General features: G+C 44.2%; 2 protein-coding genes across 7 annotated transcripts; one reads left to right on the forward strand and one right to left on the reverse strand.

Annotated features, from left to right (window-relative positions):
• Window positions 1-1,130: 1,130 nt before the first annotated feature.
• Window positions 1,131-27,554, forward strand: LOC310704776 (myelin protein zero-like protein 1). 6 transcript variants are annotated; one of them, XR_014524980.1, is made up of 3 exons: window positions 1,131-1,288; window positions 2,392-2,585; window positions 4,727-5,070. XR_014524980.1 is itself a non-coding variant. In XM_083498758.1 (3 exons), the coding sequence occupies exons 1-3, from the start codon at window positions 1,177-1,179 to the stop codon at window positions 27,520-27,522; spliced, it is 618 nt and encodes a 205-aa protein (XP_083354884.1). In that variant the 5' UTR covers window positions 1,131-1,176; the 3' UTR covers window positions 27,523-27,554. The 6 variants fall into 6 exon arrangements, 3 of the variants coding, with proteins under 3 accessions (XP_083354884.1, XP_083354883.1, XP_083354882.1); XM_083498758.1 differs by lacking the exon at window positions 4,727-5,070 and adding an exon at window positions 27,211-27,554; XM_083498757.1 differs by lacking the exons at window positions 2,392-2,585; window positions 4,727-5,070 and adding exons at window positions 25,433-25,626; window positions 27,211-27,554 and having other exon boundaries at window positions 1,139-1,288.
• On the reverse strand, window positions 6,068-21,773 carry LOC310704771 (myelin protein zero-like protein 1). Its single transcript, XM_083498746.1, has 4 exons — window positions 21,494-21,773; window positions 16,406-16,566; window positions 15,703-15,916; window positions 6,068-7,378 (listed from the first exon to the last, which is right to left on the reverse strand). The coding sequence occupies exons 1-4, from the start codon at window positions 21,753-21,755 to the stop codon at window positions 7,203-7,205; spliced, it is 813 nt and encodes a 270-aa protein (XP_083354872.1). The 5' UTR covers window positions 21,756-21,773; the 3' UTR covers window positions 6,068-7,202.
• Window positions 27,555-27,730: the final 176 nt, after the last annotated feature.

Here is a 27,730-nt window from a genome sequence, read left to right on the forward strand (position 1 = left end):
AAAAATGTAGATTGAGGCAGAATGATGGAGGAGATAATCTGGAGGAGACTAGAAGCTGGTCTGTAGGCAGTCTTCAACCACTGTCACTTGATTATGCATGACCAGCTTCTGCTCTTCGGCAGCATATACTGTGTTTTTTTTCCAGCGTGGCCTCACTGCCTTACACATTGACAAGCTTTATAATACAGTGGTACCTCAGGTTAAGAACTTAATTCGTTCCAGAGGTCCGTTCTTAACCTGAAACTATTCTTAACCTGAGGTACCACTTTAGCTAATGGGGCCTCCCGCTGCCGCCACACAATTTCTGTTCTCATCCTGAAGCAAAGTTCTTAACCTGAGGTACAATTTCTGGGTTAGCGGAGTCTGTAACCTGAAGCGTCTGTAACCTGAGGTACCACTGTACTCTGCACAACCTGGGAATGATGACTTCACAGTATGGACCACATGTATCGGGGTGGTATTGTTTCCTATAGAATTGTGAGGGATTGAACCCTTGGTCCAATCAAAACACCAACCAAGTGTCAGGATCGCAACTGCCTATCAGATTCTTGAAGAATATAAACATAAGCATTGCATTATTGTTTTCAGTCTCTGGGGTGCAGTGTTCAAACTTTTCAGAGTATTTTAAACGACATTCTTCTTAACAGGTATGCAGTGGCTCTCATGTACCACGCACTTCTTCTGGTACGTTGTTAACAACGCATGAAGAATACTCAAGCAAACCAAAGACTGCTTAAGCAGTCATCTAATTCCTCGACTCTATTCCTATATTATGATTATTTACATCATGGCAGGAAGCAGCTTTGAAGTAACATCAGTGTGTTTTAAAACACACACAAAAGCAATGAAATAACAGCAAGTCATCAAGATCTCCCCGAAGGATTTCCCTACCAAGCGAACATCCTCTTTGTTCCCTAGCTAGTGGCGCGTACTACTCATCAATGGCATTCTTCTCTGCGTCTGGGTCATTTTTATGACCCACCTTTCGGAGTTTCAGCGACCACAACCGCGCGCACGATTCGAGGGCAGCAAAGGGCCTCGTGCTTTGGGCACTTTGACTTTCGCGCCAGCCGGACTCGACGGCGTCGCTTTGCCTCCCCTCCCGTCCCCCAGCAATGGCTGTGAGGTGGGCGGCGGCGCAACAATGGGGCGCAGAGGGTGTCCGGAGGCAGAAGGATGGCTGCCGCCTCCGCGGCCGCAGCAACCGGCGGCCCGGGGAAGCGAAAGAGCTCTTTCCCCGCCGGCGCGCCCGCGCTCTGCCTGGCGCTGGCTTTGGCTCTGGGCCACGGTGAGGGGGGCTGCTGCTCTTCTCGGTCTCCGAAGGGGGCGCGCGGGAATGGCGAGAGGGCGGGGCGAACACGTGGCCTGGCCCCACCCCCTTTCCTGGGGTCCCTGGCGGGGAGCAAAAGTCGCTTTGGGTGGGAAAAGAGGGGTCGCTTCGACGGGGGGAGCAGAGGATGGATTGCGGGAAACCTTAGTACGAGGGGTTGCTTGGAAGGGGAAATCACTGGATGAGGAATTACGCTGGGAAGAAGGCGGCTTTATGAGCAGTGGCAAAGAGAGGAAGGTTAACTAATGCTACGGAGGGATCTCACACTTGGTTGTGTGGTGTTGACGTTGCGGCCTTAGTACCCTCTCAGAAGCTTGTGATCCTAAACAGGGGTGCGGGGTCCATTGTTTCCAACAGGACCTACTTCAGAGAAACTGCTTTGGATTTCAGTCTACACCTCTTTTTGTAAAAAGTAAAATATTGGGAACTGGTTACTTCAGCCTTCTGGTTGTCTGTTTTTACTTGTAGTGCTTTCTTCTAAGTTATTCCTGGAGCACAGCAAGGTGAATGACCCCAGAATTACTTTTTTAGATGCATTTGGTGGCTTTGCACCCCACCGCCTCAGTGATACTGTATTTGTACTTGTAGATCAAGTCAAGGACCTAGGAATTGCAAAGATGGTACTGAGAACCATCTTCGGCCTCATACCTAACTTACCCCTTTTCCTTAAGTGTCTCTTCAGTTGGAGCAGTGAAGCTCTGAGGAGTACAGCTTAGCAGTTCTTATAAAGTCCCAAAGTTTGATCCACTGTTGATTGGGCCGGGACATCAGAGGAGCCAGTCGCTCTAGAGAGGAAAGTTCCAACACGGGATTTCCCTGTCTGATGTCTGAGATGCCATTTCAGAGGAGATAATATTGCAGTTTAAGTGTACTAGACAGAAAAGTCTACATGTACAGTAAGTTGGAATATGGTGTGGAGAGGACAAATCTGTTTAACATATATGCTGCCATGTTTTTTATACTCACTGATCTCCCAGAGTGTTGTATTTCAAGAGGCTGGAGACCTCATTACTCTGCACAGCTTTGTCTGGCTCTACAGTCTTATTTTATTGCTTTTAAAGGGGCCAGGATGGCATCTTGCTCTGCAGCACCCGAGAAGACAGCAGTTGCAGTATCTTCACCAACAGAAATCCATGTGGAGTCTGGGAAAATTGCAAGGCTTTCATGCTGGTTCAGAACATCAATTATGATTAGTGCTGCTACATCTGTTAGCTGGAGCTATCAAGCACTGGGATCAAACAGTCGTCCCATAACTGTAAGAGAAAATTTCTGCCCAAGCATTTGTGGTGCAAGTGGGTTACAAGTTTTGAAACTACCACCACCCTTTGTCAATTGTATGAATGTCTTGTAGAAATTAATTGTATGTCGTGGAATGACAGCACTCAGTATGAACAAAGGGACAGGGGAGGCGTACCCCTTTTCACTGCTTGAGGAGAAATACCACCAGCAGGAAGGGACAGCAGCAATGGCAAGTTCCGGTGAAATCTTGCAAGATCTCGTGAGATTTCTCTGGAAATAGGCACCAAGGCTGGTGCCACTTCTCCACCAGTGGTGGAAGTGGTGGGACAGACAGGCTGTGCATGGGGCACCACCTTGGTCACACTGGATGGGTAGGCCAGCCCTGCCAAGGGCTTGTCCACAACCCAGAACCTGCCTGTCTCTCCACCACCCCACCTGTATCTCAGACCTTTCAATGTGGACATTTTTTAACCCTGGCTGTTCAGGACTTTCCAAGGATAATAAAAAAAATGCCACATTAAAACAGGGGAGGTTCCAAGACAACACTGGGAGCTCCTACATGAGCACAGAGACAGGCAGGTTGAAATCCACATTTTTCTCTAGTGTGGACAAGTCCTAAATTTTGCCCATTGGCATAGCCAGAGGGGGAGCAGGGGAAGTGCTGCTCTCCCCTAAATCAAGTAAATAAATAAATAAAACTTAACTAAAAGTAGAAATTGGTAGAAAGATCTTGACAGATTTTTCTGAGCCCTTGAGGGCTCAGAAAGTAATTTAAAACCACTGTTGTTGAGACATTTCATTGCAAATCTGCTACTAAACAGAGCCAGACAAGAGGATGGTGACAGGTGGGTGTCATGTCCCCACAGCACAAATCCTGGCTACGCCCATGATTTTGCCTGTCCTCAGATATCATAAAGTACAGCCTTTCATATGTTTTAGAAGACATCTGAAAGCAGCCCTCTTTAGGGAAGCTTTTAATGTTTAACAGACTACTGTATTTTAATACTTTGTTGGAAGCTGCCCAGAGTCGCTGGGGAAACCCAGCCAGATGGGCGGGGTGTGGGTGTGGGTGTGTGGGTGTGTGGGTGTGGGTGTGTGTGTGTATATATATATATCATTATCATCATCATTATTAATCTCTCTTCTCTTGGGCTCTCTCCTTTATTTATCACAATTCTTTACTGTGTCTCTGTAGCCTCTTAATGAATTTGATCTTGCCCCATAAAGCATAAACCATAAACAAGCCCAATCCCATGTAAATTCAAGGGGACTTACTCCCAGGTAAGCATTCATAGGAGTGCAATCTCAGTCTCCAATTTTCCCCACCCACCCACCTTTCCAGTTGTGTTTCTGCTTTGCCTCCTTTCCCTTTCAATTAAGCCTCCTGCAGAATCTTAGGGATGATTGCTCATCATTTCCCCCCTTTCTCTTTTTAAAGGTGTTATTGGAAGATTTCTATCCCACTTGTAGCACCCGAGCTGGCTCTTCTCCTCCCGGGCATGTGGAATTACTGGATAAATGCAAACCTTTATGTCTTTGTATATGTGTCTGAGATGAGGGATGTTTCAGTCAAAACCAAATCTCTTCTTGAATCTACTGTCTTAGGCTGTGCATAGTACCTGAGAGTAAGCTCCTTTGAACCCCATGGGATTTGTAATGGAAAGGGGAGGCTAGGGGAACCTGCTTATACCCTTTCTTGCACAGCTGCCTTGCCAGGAAGACCTGTTGTGAATTAAACTATGAAGTAACAATGCTACCATACTCACAATTAATCCCAACAACCCCCAGGCAGGATGAAGTCTTGGAGGTCAAAGCAATTTCATCCAGTGTTATGCTGAGATGATACACCTTGAACTTTTCAGCCAGATGCCTCTCAATATATCCAGAAAAAGCAGAAGTAGTGTCCAGCTGCCTTGGTCACCCATGGGTTTAGTGCAACCTGCTCTTTCTCTCATAAAATGCCACTCTTTCAAACCCAGACAAAAATAAAGGCTTGCGTGTCAGGTGGCTACATCTGAGTGTTCTGCTCTCTGTAACTACTGGAAATCATGCGTAGTTCTCCATGGTGTTGGAAATATATCCACTCAATGTTATGAAGGAGGATGAAAATTAAAGGTATAAATGCAAAGTTACATGTGTTTATTTCTGTTATTACAGTTCTTCTATTACTCAGATTGGAAGGCATATGATGGGAAGAACACACAATTCAGTGGCCGAAGCATTTGGGCTGGAAATCTTTTTAAGAATGATGCATCCATCAAGATAGCAAATATGCAACCAGCAGACAATGGCACTTATTTCTGTGATGTTAAGAACCCTCCAGATATAGTCACTGCAGAAAGGGCAATTGTAGTTAAAGTTCTGGAGAAAGAGAAAATTCCTGCAAGCTCCGGAAATATTTCATCCTGCTGGCTACTTGTACTTCAGTTCTGCTGCGTTCTAGCCTCTTTGACAAACTACTTGTTCTGAAAATAAAACACACCTCTCGTGGCAATTGAGAATGTTCTCCAGTATCTCATTTATCTGGACACTTAGCAATGGGGTTGAGAAGGAATTGGGATGAGTTGCAATATGGAAGGCAAATAATATCGGCCCGCTGAAATAGCAACTAACTAAAACAGGCATAGGGAAACTTTGGCCCTCCAAATGTTTGGGACTACATTTCCCATCATCCCTGACCACTGGTCCTGTTAGCTAGGGATTATGGGAATTGTAGTCCCAAACATCTGGAGGGCCGGCGTTTCCCTATGCTTGAACTAAAATGTACTAAAAGCTCATTCCCCCATGGCAACTTTAATCCTAGTAAGCAAATGAAAATTTTGCAGCACCTCCTTCTCTGCAGGATGGTTGTTTCTTAGTTATGAAGCAACCACTGAGATTGTGTGTGTGTGTGTGTGTGTGTGTGTGTGTGTGTGTGTGTTTATACATGACTTTGACAACTAGATGGATGGATAGAATAAAGAGAGCATTTCAAAAATGCCCAACCAATTGCAATGCTGTCCAGGGGTCATTTACCTTTTCCTAGATAAACATAACATCTCATACACTGTTTTCTGAAATCTATAGTTATGTGCAGTGCTCTTTTTCTAGAAAAAGGGATGCCGAAACTCACCATGAATGGCTCCCTTTTTCTCTTATAATGGCAATAGCACCCACCTGAGAGGTGCCGGAACTGAGTTCCAGTGAAAAAAATGCCCTAATTATGTGGTATCAGCAACATAAGCATGCCAGACATAATTTCTGCATTGTTTCTGTCCAATCTTCTCTTTTGTTTGAAGTGCTGTGTCTTTCACATTGCAGTACATGCTAATCTCTCATAACGCACTGTGACTTGTGAAGGGAGCTTTCTGTACAACTATTAATAGGACGGAGAACTAGGAGAGGCCTCTTTTCCCAGCATAACGTCTGAATGGTATTCCCTTCCCCACCCCTAAATTTGCAGTTTCTGCTGCCACATCCACGGCCTCTCACACCCAGGAAGGGATGAGACAAACTGGCTATAAAGAAATTCTTGTGTTTATTTTCGCAGATGCTCGAAAAGCCAACAGTTGGGTTTTGTCGTTGGAACATTGAAAAAAGGCACTTTCTTAAAGTAATACTAACATAGCGACATGATACTATACTAATTGACATTCAAATAATACTCCCTCTAAACAAAATGCTTACAGTGGATACACAGCAAAGATAAAAGCATGACAGAGAGACCCATGGATTCAAGCTTCGCACCACAGTATGGCTTTACACAGCATTAAAGTACAATCTTAAAAAAGAAGGAAATTAATTCAAAAGGCATCAGGTGAAAAACAACAGCAAGCATGGTGGAATGTATTAAGGATGTGGGGGGGGGGCATCAGGTTTGCTGCCACCATTCGTGCAAACCACTAAGCCGTGTTGCGTTCTGAAGGCAAAGGAAGGATTGGACCCTGATTAATTCAATAGACGCAAGGCTTGACCAGCAAGACTCTGGGAGGAAGTGCAATAGCCACTCCCTTGTCTAGGCCGTTTTATTAACGAAAGAACTTTTACACAGCATTTGTAAGAACCAATCAGATTTCCTCTGAGCATTTCAAAAAAATCCCCACGTTGGAACAAAGTTAGATCAGAGGAAGCCTCTTAACTACAAATAACTAATTTGAGCATGCATACATGTTTAGGCTAAATAAAACAGGAATCAAGGTGGAATGTATTTAGCAAACCTGATAAACAGGAAGTAAACAGGCATTTTTATCACCTCCATGTGAAACTCTGTTTCCTGGCCCTAGGATTAACAAAAACAAACAAAAGCTACAACAAAGCTACCTCCTTATCTTTATGGCTCAGGATGCCTGGTGAAGCAACCCGTCTGTTTACGTGACTTTCAGGCAAGAGAAATGGGGCAGAGATGCAGAGGCTTGGATTGATCAGAAATCATGTCAAATGACCCAAACCAAGTCAAAACGATGCTTTCACCACTGACACAATGGCTTGATTCATTTTTCATAATTCCTCATAGCAATCCTACCCGACCACCACAAGCAGGAGTATAAAAAAAATAAACCACAAAAGTATAAAAAACAGCAGGTGAACTTGCAAGGCAGGAAGGTAGAGGAGCATTACAAAAACCAAGGAAGGCTCAAAACAAAAGAACCGGGTGTCACGACTGCATGGGGCGATGTTGCATGACCTGCTCCAGTGCTTCGATTCTGTGGGTGAGGTTGGTCACTCGTTCCTCCATCATGCGCTGTGCTGCACCTGCTGAGAGCTCCAGTGCCTGCAATCGCCGTGCCAGTTGCTCAACCTGCCCCTCAGCATGCTGCAGCCTCGGGACGACTAATGCAGAAGACAGACAAGGAGAGACCACAACATTTTATGAACCAACATGAAACGTTTAGTAAAAGGCTGACAAAGGTTGCTCTTTGAAGAAAGGTTTTAACTTATGTATGGGTTACGTGCATGCAAAGCAATCCCCAAAGGAGCAACTAGAGTACTGCAAAATAAAAGAGGCTGGAGGCATCCCACTATCCCTAAACTAAATCAACCTGCTAACGGCTTACATAGGAACTTTTGTCATTCTGAGACCCACCATGATCTACTATCTCTTTCAAATCACTCTTTTAGCTATACCTTTGGGCTACAGCATGTCTCCTATCTGCAAACACTACAGTGGTGTCTCGCAAGACGAAAAACCCGCTAGACGAAAGGGTTTTCCGTTTTTCGATGCGCTTCGCAAGACGAATTTCCCTATGGGCTTGCTTTGCAAGATGAAAACGTCTTGTGAGTCTTGCGATTTTTTTCGCTTCCCCCCCTTTTTCTAAGCCGCTAATAGCCTTTTAGCCGCTAAGCCGCTAAGCCTTTAATAGCCGCTAAACCGCTAAACCGCTAAACCGCCAATAGCGCTAATCCACTAATAGGGTTGCTTCGCAAGACGAAAAAACCGCTAGACGAAGAGACTCGCGGAACGGATTATTTTCATCTTGCGAGGCACCACTGTATCTTCAAATGTTTATTTTATTTGTTTATTTCATTAAATTTATATACGGCTTGATTGCAAAAGAAAACCTTAAAGCGGTTTACAAAAAGATAAAACAGAAATACCTGTTTAGCCATACTTTAAAACGTACACAAGTTAAAATACTAATGCAGATGAACATTAACAAAAACTTTCTAAGCTTCTGGGTATGCTTGCCTGAACAGAAATGTTTTTAGCAAGTGCCAAAAGAAGTACCCCCTTCATGGATCACTGCCTTGCCGTGGCGAAGGGGCTTGAAGAACTCAGAGAAGCTATGAACTACGCCGAGCAGGGCACCCAAGATGAACAGGTCATAGTGGAGAGTTTTGACCAAACGTGATCCACCTGGAGTAGGAACCGGCAAGCCACTCCAGTATCCCTGCCAAGAAAACTCCATGGACAAAGACAACAGGCATATAAAAGTTATGACGCTGGAAGATGAGCCCCTCAGGTCGGAAGGTGTCCAACATGCTACTGGGGAAGAGCGGAGGACAAGTACAAGTAGATCCAGAGCTGATGAAGCGGCTGGGCCAAAGCCGAAAGGACGCTCAGTTGTGGATATGCATGGAAGCGAAAGGAAAGTCCAATGCTGTAAAGAAAAATATTGCATAGGAACCTGGAATGTAAGAACCATGAACCTGGGTAAGTTGGATGTAGTCAAAAATGAGATGGCAAGAATAAATATTGACATCCTGGGCATCAGTGAGCTAAAATGGACGGGAATGGGCGAATTCAGTTCGGATAACTATCATATCTACTACTGTGGGCAAGAAACCCGTAAGAGAAATGGAGTGGCCCTCATAGTCAACAAAAGAGTGGCGAAAGCTGTACTGGGATGCAGTCTCAAAAATGATAGAATGATCTCGATACGAATCCAAGGCAGACCTTTTAACATCACAGTAATCCAAGTTTATGCACCAACTACTGGTGCTGAAGAAACTGAAATTGACCAATTCTATGAAGACTTACAAGACCTTATAGAAGTGACACCAAAGAAGGATGTTCTGCTCATTATAGGGGATTGGAATGCTAAAGTAGGGAATCAAGAGATAAAAGGAACAACTGGCAAGTTTGGCCTTGGAGATCAAAACGAAGCAGGGCAAAGGCTAATAGAGTTCTGTCAAGAGAACAAGCTGGTCATCACAAACACGCTTTTCCAACAACACAAGAGACGACTCTACACATGGACATCCCCAGATGGGCAACATCGAAATCAGATTGATTATATTCTCTGCAGCCAAAGATGGAGAAGCTCTATACAGTCAGCAAAAACAAGACCTGGAGCTGACTGTGGCTCAGATCATCAGCTCCTTATAGCAAAATTCAAGCTTAAACTGAAGAAAGTAGGAAAAACCACTGGACAGGTAAGATACAATCTAAACCAAATCCCTTATGAATACACAGTGGAAGTGAGGAACAGGTTTAAGGATTTAGATTTGCTGGACAGGGTGCCTGAAGAACTATGGGTGGAGGCTCGCAACATTATACAGGAGGCAGCAACTAAAACCATCCCAATGAAAAAGAAATGCAAGAAAGCAAAGTGGCTGTCCAACGAGGCCTTACAAATAGCGGGGGAGAGAAGGCAAGCAAAATGTGAGGGAGATAGTGAAAGATACAGGAAATTGAATGCAGATTTCCAAAGAATAGCAAGGAGAGACAAGAAGGCCTTCTTAAACGAGCAATGCAAAGAAATAGAGGAAAGCAACAGAATGGGAAGAACCAGAGATCTGTTCAAGAAAATCGGAAATATGAAAGGAACATTTCATACAAAGATTACCATAATAAAGGACAAAAGTGGTAAAGATCTAACTGAAGCAGAAGACATCAAGAAGAGGTGGCAAGAATACACAGAGGAATTATACCAGAAAGATATGGATGTCTCGTACACCCCAGGTAGTGTGGTTGCTGACCTTGAGCCAGACATCCTGGAGAGTGAAGTCAAATGGGCCTTAGAAAGCACTGCAAATAACAAGGCCAGTGGAAGTGATGGTATTCCAGCTGAACTGTTTAAAATTTTAAAAGATGACGCTGTTAAGGTGCTACACTCAATATGCCAGCAAGTTTGGAAAACTCAGCAGTGGCCAGAGGATTGGAGAAGATCAGTCTACATCCCAATCCCAAAGAAAGGCAGTGCCAAAGAATGCTCCAACTACCGCACAATTTCACTCATTTCACATGCTAGCAAGGTTATGCTTAAACTTCTACAAGGAAGGCTCAAGCAGTATGTGGACCGAGAACTCCCAGAAGTGCAAGCTGGATTTAGAAGAGGCAGAGGAACCAGAGACCAAATTGCAAACATGCGCTGGATTATGGAGAAAGCTAGAGAGTTCCAGAAAGACATCTACTTCTGCTTCATTGACTATGCAAAAGCCTTTGACTGTGTTGACCACAGCAAACTATGGCAAGTTCTTAAAGAAATGGGAGTGCCTGATCACCTCATCTGTCTCCTGCGAAATCTCTATGTGGGACAAGAAGCTACAGTTAGAACTGGATATGGAACAACTGATTGGTTCCAAATTGGGAAAGGAGTACGGCAAGGCTGTATATTGTCTCCCTGCTTATTTAACTTATATGCAGAATTCATCATGCGAAAAGCTGGGCTGGATGAATCCCAAGCCAGAATTAAGATTGCCGGAAGAAATATCAACAACCTCAGATATGCAGATGACACAACCTTGATGGCAGAAAGTGAGGAGGAATTAAAGAACCTTTTAATGAGGGTGAAAGAGGAGAGCGCAAAATATGGTCTGAAGCTCAACATCAAAAAAACGAAGATCATGGCCACTGGGCCCATCACCTCCTGGCAAATAGATGGGGAAGAAATGGAGGCAGTGAGAGATTTTACTTTCTTGGGCTCCATGATCAGTGCAGATGGTGACAGCAGTCACGAAATTAAAAGACGCCTGCTCCTTGGGAGAAAGGCGATGGCAAACCTAGACAACATCTTAAAAAGCAGAGACATCACCTTGCCAACAAAGGTCCGTATAGTAAAAGCCATGGTTTTCCCAGTAGTGATGTATGGAAGTGAGAGCTGGACCATAAAGAAGGCTGATCGCCGAAGAATTGATGCTTTTGAATTATGGTGCTGGAGAAGACTCTTGAGAGTCCCATGGACTGCAAGAAGATCAAACCTCTCCATTCTGAAGGAAATCAGCCCTGAGTGCTCCCTGGAAGGACAGATCCTGAAGCTGAGGCTCCAATACTTTGGCCACCTCATGAGAAGAGAAGACTCCCTGGAAAAGACCCTGATGTTGGGAAAGATGGAGGGCACAAGGAGAAGGGGACGACAGAGAATGAGATGGTTGGATGGTGTTCTTGAAGCTACTAGCATGAGTTTGATCAAACTGCGGGAGGCAGTGGAGGACAGAAGTGCCTGGCGTGCTCTGGTCCATGGGGTCACGGGGAGTCGGACACGACTAAACGACTAAACAACAACAACAAAAGAAGTACAGTGAAGGCACCTGCTTGATCTCAACAGGCAGAAAGTTCCACAGTATAAGTGCAGCCACACTAAAGGATCAGGTTCTTACAAATGGGGATACTGTAGCACATGTAGTAGTGCCCAAACCACTGACTGAAGCGATTGAGAGGGCACATCTAGGGTAAAGCGATCTCGTAAGTAAACTGGTCCCAAGTTGTTATGGGCTTTATACACTGCCAATAGTATATAAACACCTTGAACCTGGCTTGGTAGCAAATCACGCAGCCCGTGCAGATCTCTTGAGCACAGGTGTTACATGCTGACAAGGTCTCACTCCTGTCAGCAATTGTGCTGCAGCATCCTGCTGCAGCATCCTGCAAACTCCGGATCAAGCAAAAAGAAAGCCCCACATGCAGTGCATTGCAGTAACCGAGTCTTGAAATAACCAACACATGAGCTACTGTGCCAAGGCTTTCCTAGTTAAGGAATGGTCATAGCTGTTGAACAGCTGGTGAAAAGCTTTTCTAGCCACTGAGACTAGCTGAGACTCCAGGGACAGAGCTGGAGCCAGAAGCATGCCTAAATTGTGGACCTGATCCTTCAGAGACATCCAATATTATTTCTACTTTTGCGTTCCTCCAGAACACAGTGCAGACTAATTTATTTTTAAAAAATAAATAAATTATTGCTCTCTTCCTCTCCAAAGAGCATCATAAAAGGTTCATCTGCCCACATAATTTTATCCTGACCGCCAACCTGTAAGATAAGAAAGGCTGAAAGATGGTGTCTAATCAAGTTCCTTCATTAAACTTCATGACTGATCAGGCTTTAAATGCTGATCTCTTAATGTGACATTGTAATCATTGCAGTGATAGCTCTCTAAAAATATGTGGTCAATTTCGAGTATCTGACCTGCCAAATCATGACCAAAGTTTTAAAAATAAAAACTGGGCTGGAGTCCTTAACAATAAAATTACATTCCAGGAAATCATGAGGTCAATACCCCAGTGAGCTTGCAACTCATCTTCTAATTTAATGATGGTTTATCGCCAACAGTTTGACTTCACTCCCGAGACAGATGAATGCCAACCTATCCACCACAACAAGGAGCCACACGAACACTTGAACAAGTATAAAGGTAAAGGGACCCCTGACCATTAAGTCCAGTCGTGACCGACTCTGGGGTTGTGGCGCTTATCTCGCTTTATTGGCCAAGGGAGCCGGCGTACAGCTTCCGGGTCATGTGGCCAGCATGACTGAGCTGCTTCTGGCGAACCAGAGTAGCACACAGAAACGCTGTTTACCTTCCCGCCGGACCAGTACCTATTTATCTACTTGCACTTTGACGTACTTTCGAACTGCTAGGTTGGCAGGAACAGGGACCGAGCAACGGGAGCTCACCCCATAGCGGGGATTCGAACCGCCGACCTTCTGATCAGCAAGTCCTAGGCTCTGTGGTTTAACCCACAGTGCCACCCGCGTCCCACTGAACAAGTATACATTCAAACAATTCAAGTTCTTTTTCTCTTAGGGAGGTTAAGTCTGAAAATTTTGATCTGACTTTACCAAAATTCTAAGTGAAGAAAGGCAGCAGCAAATGAAAAAGTTTCCTAGTAAATTAACCTATTTTGCAGACTACTGAAATTAGCATGACTTACAAAATAAGGATATTTTTGTACACACCTTTTAAAAATTACCTTTCCTTTATTGTCTGTCCCTTGGCATAATATAGTAGCAGTCTGAAGGTTTTTTGGTGTGTTTTTTTGAGGAAAATAACAGTAGAAAATTTATTTTATTTATTAGCTTTATACCCCAACACTGTCCTCCAAAGGAACCCAGATTTTATATAAATTCTGCCTAACTAAGAAAAAAACAGTTTCACTGCAACAAATTGTATTTTGTAATTAGTTAGTGATTCTTGTCAAGATCTGCATTTTTCTGCCAGAGGCGGACCTAGTATGGATGGAAGTGAGTCAAGAGCAGATTACCCTAACCTAACATGTTTACACCCTTCTGAGTCAAAGAAAAATTATTCCTTATTCAAATGCATAATCAAATACAGAATAATTTTATGTAACAGAGAAATTACTTCTACTTAATGGGATGCTAATGAAATGCAACAGGAAAAACCTTACAAGCATTCCATAGTCACAACTGATGTATGGTGTTGAGTCTTCCAAATAGATTATAAAACTTTTTGATCAAAAATCTTATTTCAAATATACTAATAATTAAAAATAAACAATTGGGAAAATTCATTACCAAAGGAAGACTCTCAATAAAAACCAATCTCATTAGTTTAGGCAAAGATCCTTCCCTTCTGGATGTACCAATGCTAATATGAGCTCAACAATACAATACGGTCAGCAGTATACAAAGAATCATGTGTCGGACCCCTTCAGCTGTTGGACTACAACTTACATCATCCCTAACCATTGGCTATGGGAGACCAACATCTAGAGAGTCACAAATTCCCTATCCCAGACCTATGTGCTCCTAACAATGTCATCAACAAGATGGCATGATAACAAGTTAGAAGATGGATGGTGGTGGATGGTGGTAAATACTACCTATTGCTCTGCTGAGCTAGCATTGCAAAATTTTAGAAGATACCGATATAGACTAGCCTGATATGGCAAATGGAAACTCAGAGCACTTTAGGTCATGAGAGTGATTTCCAACAGCTCCACATAAACAAAGTTCACTGACTTTCTTGCTTATGGGTAAATTGTCACCAATCAGCAGTGGCTTCCCCTAACAATTAAGGTGGGGTAAACAGGGAGCAAACAGTTATTTCAGTGGAGCTAAAAACCTCAACAGGTCTGGGGAAAAGCTTTTCCTAGATTAACATACTTTAGAAACAAATATTACCCTTTAAAAAATGCTACTTTCTCAGCCTCAAACTATAATTACTAACAACTACCCAACCAGAAAGTAAACTATCAATCAGTCTGCTTAAGCAAACAGCACTACAAATGAAGGCAGGAAACCCAAGGCCAAACTATGGCAACACCAATTTCAGACATACAAGGTCTTGGGTGCTTTATCCGGTAGCAGCAGAGAGGAAAGAGAGTGATTCAAGGACACAGCAATCTCCCCTCTTGCCTGGCTTAGCACTTACCCTTATTATTATCTGTGCAGAGCTCAACCTAAAGACCCAAAGAGCGGAGTAGCAGAAGGAGAGAGTTTGGATTTGATATCCCGCCTTTCACTCCCTTTAAGGAGTCTCAAAGGAGCTAACATTCTCCTTTCCCTTCCTCCCCCACAACAAACACTCTGTGAGGTGAGTGGGGCTGAGAGACTTCAAAGAAGTGTGACTGGCCCAAGGTCACCCAGCAGCTGCATGTGGAGGAGCAGAGACGCGAACCCGGTTCGCCAGATTACGAGACTACCGCTCTTAACCACTACACCACACTGGCTCTCCTGAGGTCACCTGTTCTTCCTTGGTCTCTGTTCCGCCCTGGGCTCTTAATCACAATAATGATAAACTAGTAACTGTTGCCTCTTGGCAAGCCTGCACTTCAAAATATTGGAGCATACAACTATACTAAGACTCAGGATTCACAGAAGAACAAAAGCAAACTTGGCACATCTAAGAAATACAGACACACACACACACACACACACACACACACACACACACACGCCTAACTGTGGAAACAAGCCACTGCTATCTCTTTGAACTGCTAAGAACACTTTATTCTCTAACTGTGAATGCCATTTGTTTAAAAGTTCTTTTAGTGGCCTATTGAACTTTTTGTCATTTTGAAATCCACCCAGATCAAGTCAATTTCAAATCACTCTTTAGTTATACCCTTGGGCTACATTATCTCTTCTATCTCTAGCTACGAACAACTTCAACCGTAAAATAAGCATACAGTAGCTGACTTAATCCTATCAATAGACTACAATATAAACCAAACTTTTCTTGTAAATTTGTAGCACCTTTCAAACTGTTTACCAGACAGCTGATGCTGGCTCTAAGAAGCAAATTAACGACATAATTCCAAAACCTAACTACATACAGGATTTTTAGTTCTTTTAAAACAGTTCAATTTCTTCACAGAAACACTCTGAATAAAATACAAGTTATGCAAGAACAGCCAAAATAATACTCCTGTATGTGATGGATTTTTGTAGAGTAATTTAATCAAATATTTCACAAAAGCATTCTATCAACCATCATTACTAGTACTGTACTTTTGTATCCAGAGACGGCGGTACCTTTTTCCACAACTCTGACTGAGATTTCACTAGGTGTGACAACAATATCTGGAGGGTTCTTGACATCGCAGATGAAAGTGCCACTGTCCCGGAATTGCATGTTGGATATACTGATAGATGCATCTTTCTTGTTAAGGTCACCCGCCCAGTTGCTTCTGTTCTTAAATTGTGTATTCCTCCCAGGATATGATTTGCCATGGGAATAATAGAAGAACTGTAATCGGGAACACAAAACAGGATACAGTGTTAAAATCCTAGTTTTCTCCACAAAGGGAGGTCTGGGAGTAGATACAATTGCTCAGGGTGAGACCTTACTCTGACTCACTCGCCCCAATTTCCAGCTGCTGTTACAAGATCACTATTGGACCTATTGTTTCCATCACCTCATACACCTTTAAACTTGAGATATCCTGCTAACAAGACAGGAACCCATGGTGAAGTGTGGGTAGGTGGCTAACAAATGTGTCACTAGTTCAAAACAATCCCTCACCTTAATAATACTTTTGCCACTGAAGTATTGTGGAGCAAGCACAGAAGGACGACTATCCATGATACCAAACATAATAGGATCAACTGGCATTCCGAGGCGGCCTAAATATGTACTCTTACCAGCGATAAAAGTGAGCAGGAGCAGACAGGTATGAAATAGCATTGTCGCAGGCTCTTGTTCAATTCTCATCTTACTTCAATCATCATCTCTTACCGGCACAGAAGTAGTTGATCCCTCTGGTTGAAAGCTCCAGGCAACATTAGCGGCACTGCTGATCACCTCTGAGGATGTAAAGCTGCATGGAAGCTTCGTTTCTGTCCCATTCTCCACAGAGAGTTCTGCTGGTGTGTATACTTCCACAGCTGAAACCTGGGCTGTCAAAAACACCACAAAAATCAGGATGCAGGACCCATTGTAAGCAATGCAGAATGAAATGATAGCATTACACAAGAGAGTTAGATGAAGAGCTACATTAGAAATCTTATAGCCCAGAAGAAAAGCCCCATCAAATATCTGTTGAGTTGCACGTAGTCCATTTGCTCTGGAAGCATCCCGCGTTATTTCTGCTTTTGTGTGAGATCGGGCACCGTATAAACTTCATCCTGAATGCAATGCATACCCTCTGAACTTGATCACTGAATATTTACCCAATTGTTGAGTGTTGGTCAAGGGCAACTAACAACAGCTCATCTATGTAACTGTTCTAGTAAAAGACTGGTAAGTTAAAGCATCCTCCAATGACTGAAGAAGTCAGAGAAAGTTCTTGTGTATTGTTTGCCTATCCATCCATTGACAAAGGAGGAATTATTATTTGAACTTGGGTAAGGTTTTGTACCTTTGTAAAGTCCTATTTTGCTCAATAAAATTCAGCATTTTTCCACTAGTGCTCTGTCTTTGCTTCAAGGATCCTTTAAAAGGAAGCCATTTGCCTTTGGCAAAACACCATCCAAGCCCTAAAGCCAGTTCACACAAACCTGGTCAACTCCATACCACATCTACCGAAATCCTGGCAGGTTCAATACCAGAATACACATGATGCAGCATGTAATAACAATAAGCAAAGAAGGTTATTTCATATGCTGCACTATCAATGTTGTCCTTCATAAGCTATGCTAAGGATTCCGGATTCCTGACAGTCCAACTCTGTTTTAACACAAAAATGCATTAAAAAAATTAAATAGGTAAATGTGTTTACTGAATGGAAAGAGAAAGGGAATCCTTGGGAAGGCTTCTGTGTGCTACACAGTTTGTCAGGGCTCCCCGTGAATTAAAGAAAAACACCTCAAGACTTACAACTTGTGAAAAGCCATTCAGCTGTTTGTTGGGAACAAGAATACAAATTGGGAGCTTTCCCAAGCTCAACCCACACCAGGTGTCTTTAGCAAGCAAACAAACCATCAGGGATTGAGGAAACATCGCAATACCAAAACAGGAAATAAAACATTTTCGCAATGGGGAAATGCCTTGGCACTTCCACATTCACTGCATTGCCTTCACGTCCAGCATGCGGTAGAATAGAGCAGAATACCACTTAGGCAGGACACTCACCATTACACCATTGTGCAAGCAATGTCTCCCACCTCACTGCTGCTGTGCTATGATACTCAGACTTAAATGTTTAAATGTGCTTAAGAAAACCCACTCACGTTTCTATGATGCAAAAATCAAGATTTATAGAAGCCTGCATTTATAGAAACCTGCCATTATATTACAGGTTTTCAGCTATAAAGCCTTGTGTGACTCAGGACTCCAATACCTTAAGGATCACCTCTTCCCACACAAGCCAACCCACACCTCACATTCAGCATCTGAAGCCTTTCTCTATTTTCCCCCACCCAAAGAAGATGTGGAGGGTGGCAACATGAGAACAAGTAAGTAAGTAAGTAAGTAAGTAAGTAAATCTATTTAGAAGATCCAATGGCAGCTGGTGCCCACTTGGCCTGGTAGTGCTAAGAGGCCACAGGTCATGGCCAAGTTGTCTTAGTTTTCTCCCTATCCTACTCCCATGCAAACATACTGTTGACACTTAAGCTTTGCTTTTTATTATTTATTTATTTATTTAGTCCCAACTGGAAACTTCTCAATTTGGTACCAAAGGAATCTCTGCTGCCAGAGGAGGAGACTGATGGAAGAAACGTTTGTGTGGCTTCCACCTGTCCTGGTTCTCTCCCTATCCTCCTCCTTTGCAAAGAAACAGTGGACACTCAAACACTGTAGTCTTATTAATACATAGCCCCTAAGTGTCTTACCTTGGTTCAGAAGGGGCCCTTGCTGTCACAATTTCTAGTATGCATCCATGCCATGATTAGTGTACATAACATAGAAGTAATAAGAAGCGATAAGTATGTAAATGACTGCAGCCTGAATTTGTTAGTCTTAAAGGTGCCACACTGGACTCTTAAACATGAACCCCATATATTTCCAGGGCTTATGGAGAATTATTATTCCTCTGCCCCCTGCAGCTCAGAGATGAAACATTTCCAGACTTCTAAAAACTGAAGGTTTGTTCAAAGTGAAACAATCTTCTACTCTTCCACATCTCAGTTTATTTCTTGATTTGGTGTACAGTGGTATCTCGGTTGTCGAACATAATCCATTCCAGAAGGCCTTTAAACTTCCGAAATGTTCGACAACTAAGGCGCAATGGGTGGTTGGCAAATTCCATTCAGAAAGTGGAGAAACATGCCTTGGAAGCCATTTCACTTCCGAGGCACGTTCGAAAGCGGAAGCATTCACTTCTGGGTTTTTGAAACATTTGGCTTCGGAAACGTTCGACAACTGAGGTACCACTGTATTTCCAAACAGAGACCAGGTCCCTCCACTCCCCCGCACACACACAAACATCCTACTTGAGATGAAAGTATCTGACATGGCTAAGAAGCAGTTGGTGTCAGAGGTTGTGCTGCGCAAAGGCCTTGACACAATCTTGCAGTAGAGTACGCTTGGCAGAATCCCAGACTGCATTCCGTGGCCAAACACCTGAATATGTTCTGTATGTTGCAACATTTAAAAGCACCTTTCCAACAAGCAAGCAAGCCCTAAGCATACTGCTTGCTTTGTAATCCTGCCCAATGCAGAAGCTGTGCTTACATTTCCACCTTTGAATCTTGAATTCAACAGATTTGCAGAAGTGTATTGGAAGTAACAAAATTGCACTGCTCTGTACTTTCTCCCACTCCCAGTCCTTTGAGGACTGGTCAAGAGGTCAGAAACAGATCCAACAACCATGCCAACAAATTAAAGGCCACAAGCAAAGAAGGCATTCAATCCTCCTTCCTTCTCTTGCCTCCTTGGCAAGAGCGTTGCTCTATCTCTAACCTTTGAATCCTTGGCAGAAGCATTTCTAAAAATCCCAATTGATAGGAACATGACTGAAGGAATGACCGCCAGGTGTGGAGTACACTTCCACCTGCAGACAAGCCACAGCTGTCTGAACATCCTGCCCTCTATCTAACCTTTGGCTTTCTCAGTAGTCTGCTGTGCCCTGTCTGTGACCTTTGTTTCCTTCGTCATACATTGTTCAAGGGGAAAATGACGCTGTGGAAACAGGTGCCAAAATAACTTTGTACCACCCCCCCGATCTCATGATTGGAAGATGTGTAAAGGGCACACTCCCAAATGCATCTGACTGGTTTTGCATATTGTGCTAATAAAAAGAGCCTCCGCAGAGCTAGCTGGCTAACTGTGCTTGTGCACAGCTCACCTGCATTACCAACTCCTGCCTCATGTCCTTCACTTCACATGACGTGGTGGAATGGGGGGGGCCTTTGTCTGAATAAACAAGGAAACACCTGAGTCACGTAGACAGTTCATGATGGGAAAGTACTGAAGCACGAAGTTTCTTATGTCTGAATGTTTTGCATATTGCTGATAAAAGGGCAATGTGGGGCTCGTAGGGGCAGCTCTTTCTGCACAGCCCACCTGCATCCTCAGCTCTCATCTCGTTTCTTCACTGTCTTCTAACAAATTTATTTATGGCATAAGGTTTAGTGGAATACAAAAAATGCCCTGAGCATGTGGAGTATTACAACCCTCAGCAAAATGTAACAAAAACATTTTGTAAAACCCGATACGCAGAAAGCACAGATAGAGACCCATGACCACAACTTCCTTCCCGCTGTGTGCAAACAAACTTGCAGAAAGTATCTGGGTGGGACTGGAGGAGATGCACAAACCGCAACCTCCTCCGAACTTTCCAAAGGCCTTTGTGAGTAAACAAGCTTGCAGAAGAGGGGTTTTTAACTGAGCAAATCGCTACCTTACACTGCAATCCTAACCTTCTCTACTTACAACCAAGACTGATTGAATTCAGTGGGGCACTTCCATGTAAGTAGGGTTTGGGTTGCACCTTTAAGAAGGCAGTGAAAGCTGAGTTGAACAAATGAGACGTCTCCTTCAAACTTTCTGACAGAAATCTCATGGGCTTATAAAATGGAAAGGCAGGTGGGACATTAAGCAAGTAGTGATTTTCTTCATGCTACCAACTTTCCAAAAGCCTTCGGGCAGCAAATACACTTGCGGAACAGGAAAATAAACATTGGACTTCATCCACAATGGCCAAGCACATGAAGGGAGCGCATGTGGGGATATTGGGTATTCATTTTCCTTCACCAGCTACTCCACTCCCAACAGTCCATCAAGTGCAGGGATACCGACCCACAGTTCAGCATTTATTCTGTTCTCTCTCTGTGTTAGCATATAATTAAATACACATCATGGAAGATCTCCCTGTCTTTATTTCGGCTTTGTTGATGTGTTAGTTAACTGTCATGCAGCAGGGTAGGAAAAGTCAATTTCCCCTCTTGCCTGGCTCAGCACTTACCTTTATTATTATCTGTGCAGAGCTCAACCTAAAGACCCAAAGGGCGGAGTAGCAGAGGGAGAGAGAGAGGTCACCTGCTCTTCCTTGGTCTCTGTTCCGCCCTGGGCTCTTCTGCAAAGGGATTCACACGTACACCCGCCACCATCATGACACGTACGTTAGCTCACCCCCACCCATTCTTCCTTTTACCGGAGAGAGACCAGGGAGGGGCTGCGAGGGGGCTCAGGGAGACCTGGAATCCCCCGCCAACACCCAACAGCACCGAGGAAACATCGCTCCGCTCCGCCGCAGCGTCGCGTTCACACGCCCCAGACGACTCGCCTCCCGCGCGCGCTCCGCTTCCCCCGCCGCCCGAGTTCTGGCGGAGACGGCGGGGCTCAGCGAAGAGGAAAGGCTTTTCTCCCGCCCTGCTTTCTTCCTCCTTGGCTCCCCTCCTTCCCTTTCAGGCGCGCCGACCCCGACACGGGAAACCCACTCACACAAGCCGAGAGCCGTTGCCAGCAGCAACGAGCTGAGCCAGGCGGCGAGTCTCGGACTGCAGCCGCCGCCGCCTCCTCCTGGCGCCGTTAACGCTGCCACCGCCACGGTCGCCGCTGCCACTTTCCTGCCGGTAAGAGGACTGCGGGAACCAGGGCAAACCAACACGCGAGTGTCGAGCTCTTTTGCCCGGCTCTGCCCTTCACTTCTCACGTCGCAGGGCGATTGGGAGCTCAGGTTGCCAGCCACCCAATGGAGGGCCATTTAAAGAGAAATTGCCCGCCCCCTTTGGGGGCGTTCTGTGAGGGGTGGGCACATTTGCAGAGCGACCCCATACAGTACATGAAATATCAATTACGTAGTCACTTGGGATCTGTGTCACCAGCTGATTGACAACTTTTTCCAGTGACCACAATAATAAATCTGCCTGTTTCAGAAGCTGATGCATTTTCTGGCTGACCCTGTTGATCTGAAGAAGTGTGCATGCACAATAAAGCTCATACCAATAACAAACTTGTTCTCTAAGATGCTACGGAAAGGAATTTGTTTATCCTGTTGATAATGGTATTCTTGGAAATCTGTGTTTTTGGAGAAGCGCTGTCTGTGTTGCAATTTGCAGGACTGTTCTGGAAAACTGTCTTGAACATGTTTGGAACAAAACAAGCCATCTTTAAGTGAATGTTTTCAAATAACCTTTTTCCTATTGGAACCAACTTGGCCTTTTTAAGCTCTGTGATCCTAATTCTTGGAGCCTGTACAGCTGTAATACGTATATTAGTGACAGATGATAAATCGAGCACAGCCACATTTTCTTCCCATTTTAGAAAGCTGCCATGATGGCAAAATGTGTGGATACACTAACACAGTACAGCCCCACTTCCCATCAGCCTTTTTAGTTTGGATCTCTTGTCAAATAAACAAATTACAGTACTATGATTTCCTCTTGTAGAACATTCCTGGGTAAATAAACTTAGAGGACAAATGCGATAACAGAATAGATAGTACTGGCTGGTGTTCAACCAGTAAGCTCAAAGGGGACATGTAGAGGAGGCAAGTCTCCATTGCTCAGTTTAACCACTTCATGTGTTTTTGTGTGAAGGTGAGCACACAAAGTTTGTTGGATTTCCCCCAATGTTGTTCTAACCCAGTGTTTCCGAAACTTGAGTCGCCAGCTGGTTTTGGACTACAACTCCCATCGCTACCTAGCAGGACCAGTGGTCAGGGATGATGGGAAATGTAGTCCAAAAAGAGCTGGAGACCCAAGTTTGGGAAACACTGTTCTAAGCATTCCTCGTAGGGGAGTTTTATTCCCGCCACAAGGTCAGCTTCCTGAGCCCTTTCCCTGCTGTCTCCCTTCGGAGTGTCAGCGCCCACAACTGCGCGCACGATTCGAGGGCAGCTGCCCCCTTGGCTGGCGAAGGGCCTCGTGCTTTGGGCACTTTGACTTTCGCGCCAGCCAGACTCGACGGCGTCGCTTTGCCCCCCCCTCCCGTCCCCCAGCAATGGCTGTGAGGTGGGCGGCGGCGCAACAATGGGGCGGAGAGGGTGTCCGGAGGCAGAAGGATGGCTGCCGCCTCCACGGCCGCAGCAACCGGCGGCCCGGGGAAGCGAAAGCGCTCTTTCCCCGGCGGCGCGCCCGCGCTCTGCCTGGCGCTGGCTTTGGCTCTGGGCCACGGTGAGGGCTGTTGCTCTTCTCGGTCTCCGAAGGAGGCGCGCGGGAATGGCGAGAGGGCGGGGCGAACACGTGGCCTGGCCCCACCCCCTTTCCTGGGGTCCCTGGCGGGGAGCAAAAGTCGCTTTGGGCGGGAAAAGAGGGGTCGCTTCGAGGGCGGAGCAGAGGTTGGTCCTGTTAAGGTCGATCTCTGGGTCGCGGGCAGTCTTAGTTACTGCAGACCCTCGGCGTTCCCTCTCGGTGCAGTGTGTCCGGCTCACGCCGAGGACTTGTAAATGAAGCTTGCAATCCTGAATAGGTTTACGGAGTCCATTGTATTAATTGGGCCTTACTTCTGAGAAAGTGTGCTTTGGATTCCAAGTTTCTTTGACCATTCTCTAGTCTACGTATTTTTTATATGCAGTATATAATCACCAAAAAGAAAAATCTTGGGAACTTAAGGATAAATTGAGCAGCCAATTCCAGAGCTATACTTGTATCTTAAGAATAGTAAACAAAAGAATAAGAGCAATGAAACATTTGTGAGCGAAAATAGTACAATGTGAAATTGTATAGTACAATGTGAAATTGGATGTGCTCTGCTTCTGATGGAATGAGCTAATATCAATTACTTTAAAATAAACTTGCTGCATGCTTTTAAAGTCCCAAAGTTTGATCCGTCAAAGAAGCTCTCAGTACTGAGCACCAGTACAGAATGAAAGTGCATCCAATTATCTCTGGAAACTCATATAAATTCATGTGTCCGATTGACAAATATCCCTTTTATTAGAAGTAAATATTTTGTTATATGAGATTCAGAATCACAAAAGAAGGGTGTCTGTGGGTGAAGAGCCTTCTGGGTAGCTGCGAAATGTGTTGTGTGTGTTTTTCTATGCACATTAGCTGCGGCAGGAACAGGTTCATTTGGGAACTGATTATACAGGCTAATTCCACTTCATGACAGGATTTGCTTTCCTTAGCTGTTAGAATTGCCATGAAGAAAGTACAAAGCTTTAAAGTGGGTTGCGGCTCAGTAACAAAATAAAACAGAGAGTTTAAAGGATGGTTCAAACCATTTCTTGGTTTGGCTCAGTTATGACCAAACACCTTCTGTTACCAGATACTCATGGGCAGATCATAATGGTTCCTGCCTGTAAGTGATTCTAGACTCTGGGCTTGGCCCCCCAAGACCCCACCAATGTTGGAAGTGTTAAGTTGTGGGTGAACATATCAGACGACACAGCAATTCTTCAAACAGCTCTTGATTATTCACAGGCCAGAACAGAACTGAACTGAAGGGTTCAGTCAGCCTGCTTATATAGAGCTCCAGTACAACGTAACTGTAACAATTTTCTAAAGCTATCCAATCACTGAATGTCACGTTCGACCCCTTATTTGCATAACTATCTACAGTATCCCCCTGCTGGCCCAGGGTGAGAACTTCAGTACATAACAGGAAGCAGCAGCAAAAAATAGGGGGAGGGATTAAAATATAGGTGGTTCTGGGGTGGGTGGAGAGGTTGAAATCTCTCTTCCCAGCCCAGTGACCTAATAGGGATGCAGATTGCCTGTTCCCCACTCATCAGATCAATCATTTGATGAGTAGGGAAAGGGTGATAATTCTGCTTCTCAGCTGATCTGCAGGCTGTCCAATATTGCATCTCTCCAATATTGTGGGATAGCTCCACCCACTTCTGGGTGGCTTGGGCCAAAAGCAATGGCACCCCTTTGGCCTAGCTAACCCTTACTCAAACCTTAAACCATTTTTTCCTATTCTAAGTCAATTTTTCCAGAAGTTGTGGTTGTGATCTTTCCAGGGATTTTCTCTCTCAGTTGGCATTTCTGCAGTGACTATGTCTGGAGGGTTCTTGAGATCATGGAAATAAGTGTCATAGTCTGTGGCACAAGAACTTGCAGCTGTGCAGTACGTGGAACTTCTCCTCAGTCCCCTCCCTCAAATCTTCTCCAGAATTTTAGGGAAACCCCCCAAGCAGGTTGCATGGGAAGAGGAGTGCAGCCAAAATGCATTGTGCTAATGGAATGACGGTGTTAGATACCATCCATATGTTTTTCATGACTATTTTGTTCTGTCTGTAAATGCAGCTGCATTGATTTTTAGATGTTGTTTTTAATCAATTTTATTATAAACCGCCTCGAGGTCATCCCCCCATACTGGGTGATATATCAATATTTTAAGCAAAAATAAATAAATATTCAAAGTAGGCTAACTTATGCATGCCTTCGTCTAGCTTTACCTTAAAGTAAACTGTGTAATTCTGTTGCTTTAAAGGGACCTGGTTGGTATTTTGTTCTGCAACCGCCGATATTGCAGCTGTTATAGTGTCCACACCAGCAGAACTGATTGTGGAGATTGGGAAAGTAGCGAAGCTTCCATGCAAGTTCACATCATCAGAGAAGATTACTACTGCAGCCTCTGCTACCTGGAGCTATCGAAAACGGGGAACAGATGACCGTCCCATAACTGTAAGAGTTAATGCCTGAAGGAAAGCTAGATTTGCATTAGATTTTGTAGTGAAAGTGGATTACAGGTTTGGAAACCACTACTTTTCTTTTGTCAACTGAATGAATGCCTTATTGAAGCAATGTATTGTTGCACGCCACCCTAATCTCTGAGTGTTACAAGAATCCAGGGGTTCCAGGTGCTTACCATAGGTTTGGTTTCCTCAGAATGAGGGGCAGCAGAGACTGGGAGGGTCTTTATGATATATGGTTTATTTACACATATATGCAACCTGAGCCTGTGGTGCAGGGGCTTACAGCATTAACACGCCAGCAGGTCTTGCTTCTCCCACAACCTTGGATTCCAGCAGAAACCAAGCATGTCTCCCCCTCACAGGCTCCTGCCTGCAGCCTGCTTCTAGCATCTAGCTCTCACACATACCAACTCTGGCTTTTGTCCTTCTAACCACCAGCCAGTAGGGAGGCACTGGTGGGGAGACACTCATTTGCTCAGAGCCATTTCCTTTGTTACCTTAAGGACCCATAATTAGGGGCAGTGTTTGAAACTCCCATTGTTCTAGGCACATTGTGCGCCCTGGAATTTCATTAGTGCAAGCAATTTCTTACCTCTGGGCCCAATACTGCACCTAAAATTTCATTTTAAAACTAGAGTGGAAGGAAAGGAGGACCTTTTTCTGCCTCCCCACTTCCAGCTGCTCTCTGAAGACTGGAGAAGACACCCTCTGAATAATATTAGAGGGATGGGCAGGGGAAGGACTGGACCATGTGAAAAATGAACATAAAATTTTAGCTGAATTTCATTCATTTTCAGCTTTGTATTCTTGTCATTTAAAAATCGTGTCCAGAGATTCTATTGTTGTGCCCATAACCTAGGTTTAAGGTGCCATTTAACTCCTAGCTTTCATATCTCCATTTCTAGCATTGCTTAGGGGGCAATTACCTCACCAAAAAGCTGGTCTGGCTATTTCAGCAATCAAATCCTTGTTGGATCCTGGAATTAGAAGTCTAACCTCCCACCAAACTCACAACTGTATTGTCTGTTGTGTATTGACAGCACTCAATAAGAACCAAATGCGTTTTTTCCACACAGGAACAAAATGTGGATTTGTACCTCCCTGTCCTGCTATTAACATCCTCCCCATCCCAGTGATGTCTCAGACTTTCCTCACTTTCAGTTTAGGGTTTTTCAATCCTGGCTGTTGTAGACTTTCCAATAATTGCAAATCCCACATTAAAAGTACAAGACAACACTGGGATAGGGAGAGACTTGTTTGGATGCCCTTACATTGATGTGGAAACAGGCAAGTGCAAATCCACATTTTGCTCTAGTGTGGAAAAGCCCCATATTTTTGCCTGTCCTCAAATTGCAGTCTTTGAGATACTTTGCTCACATATTTCTTCTATTGATCTCTCCCCCTTTCATTTAACAGAATTACTTATTTGTGTCTCTTTGTGGTCTTTTTATTAATGTGTTCCTGCAAAGTTAATCACGGTTTGATTTAAAATTTGTATCCCGCTTCTTCAACAACTATGTTCAACTCAAAGCAGCTATTAACAAAGTGATTGTGATTGGTTTTATGCTTACAGTTTTTCTATTACTCAAATGAGAAAGCATATGATGGGAAGAATACACAATTCACTGGCCGCAGCACATGGGCTGGAGATTTTTTAAAGCAAGATGCATCCATCACGATAGAAAACATTCAACCTACAGACAATGGCACTTATTTCTGTGATGTTAAGAACCCTCCAGATGTAGTCACTGAAGAAAGGCCAATTGAAGTTAAAGTTGTGGAGAAAGAGAATATTCCTCCAAGCTCCGGAAATATTTCATCCTGCTGGCTACTTGTACTTCAGTTCTGCTGCATTCTGGCCTCTTTGCCAAACTACTTGTTCTGAAAATAAAACACACCTCTCGTGGCAATTGAGAATGTTCTCCACTATCTTATTTATCTGGACACTTAGCAATGGGGTTGAGAAGGAATTGGGATGAGTTGCAATATGCAAGACAAATAATATTGCCCCGTTGAAATAGCAACTAACTAAAACGTACTAAAAGCTCATTCCCACATGGCAACCTTAATCCTAGTCAGCAAAGGGAAATTTT

Source organism: Podarcis liolepis, assembly GCF_965112155.1.
Source record: "Podarcis liolepis genome assembly, chromosome: 4".
Taxonomy (NCBI): Eukaryota; Metazoa; Chordata; class Lepidosauria; order Squamata; family Lacertidae; genus Podarcis; species Podarcis liolepis.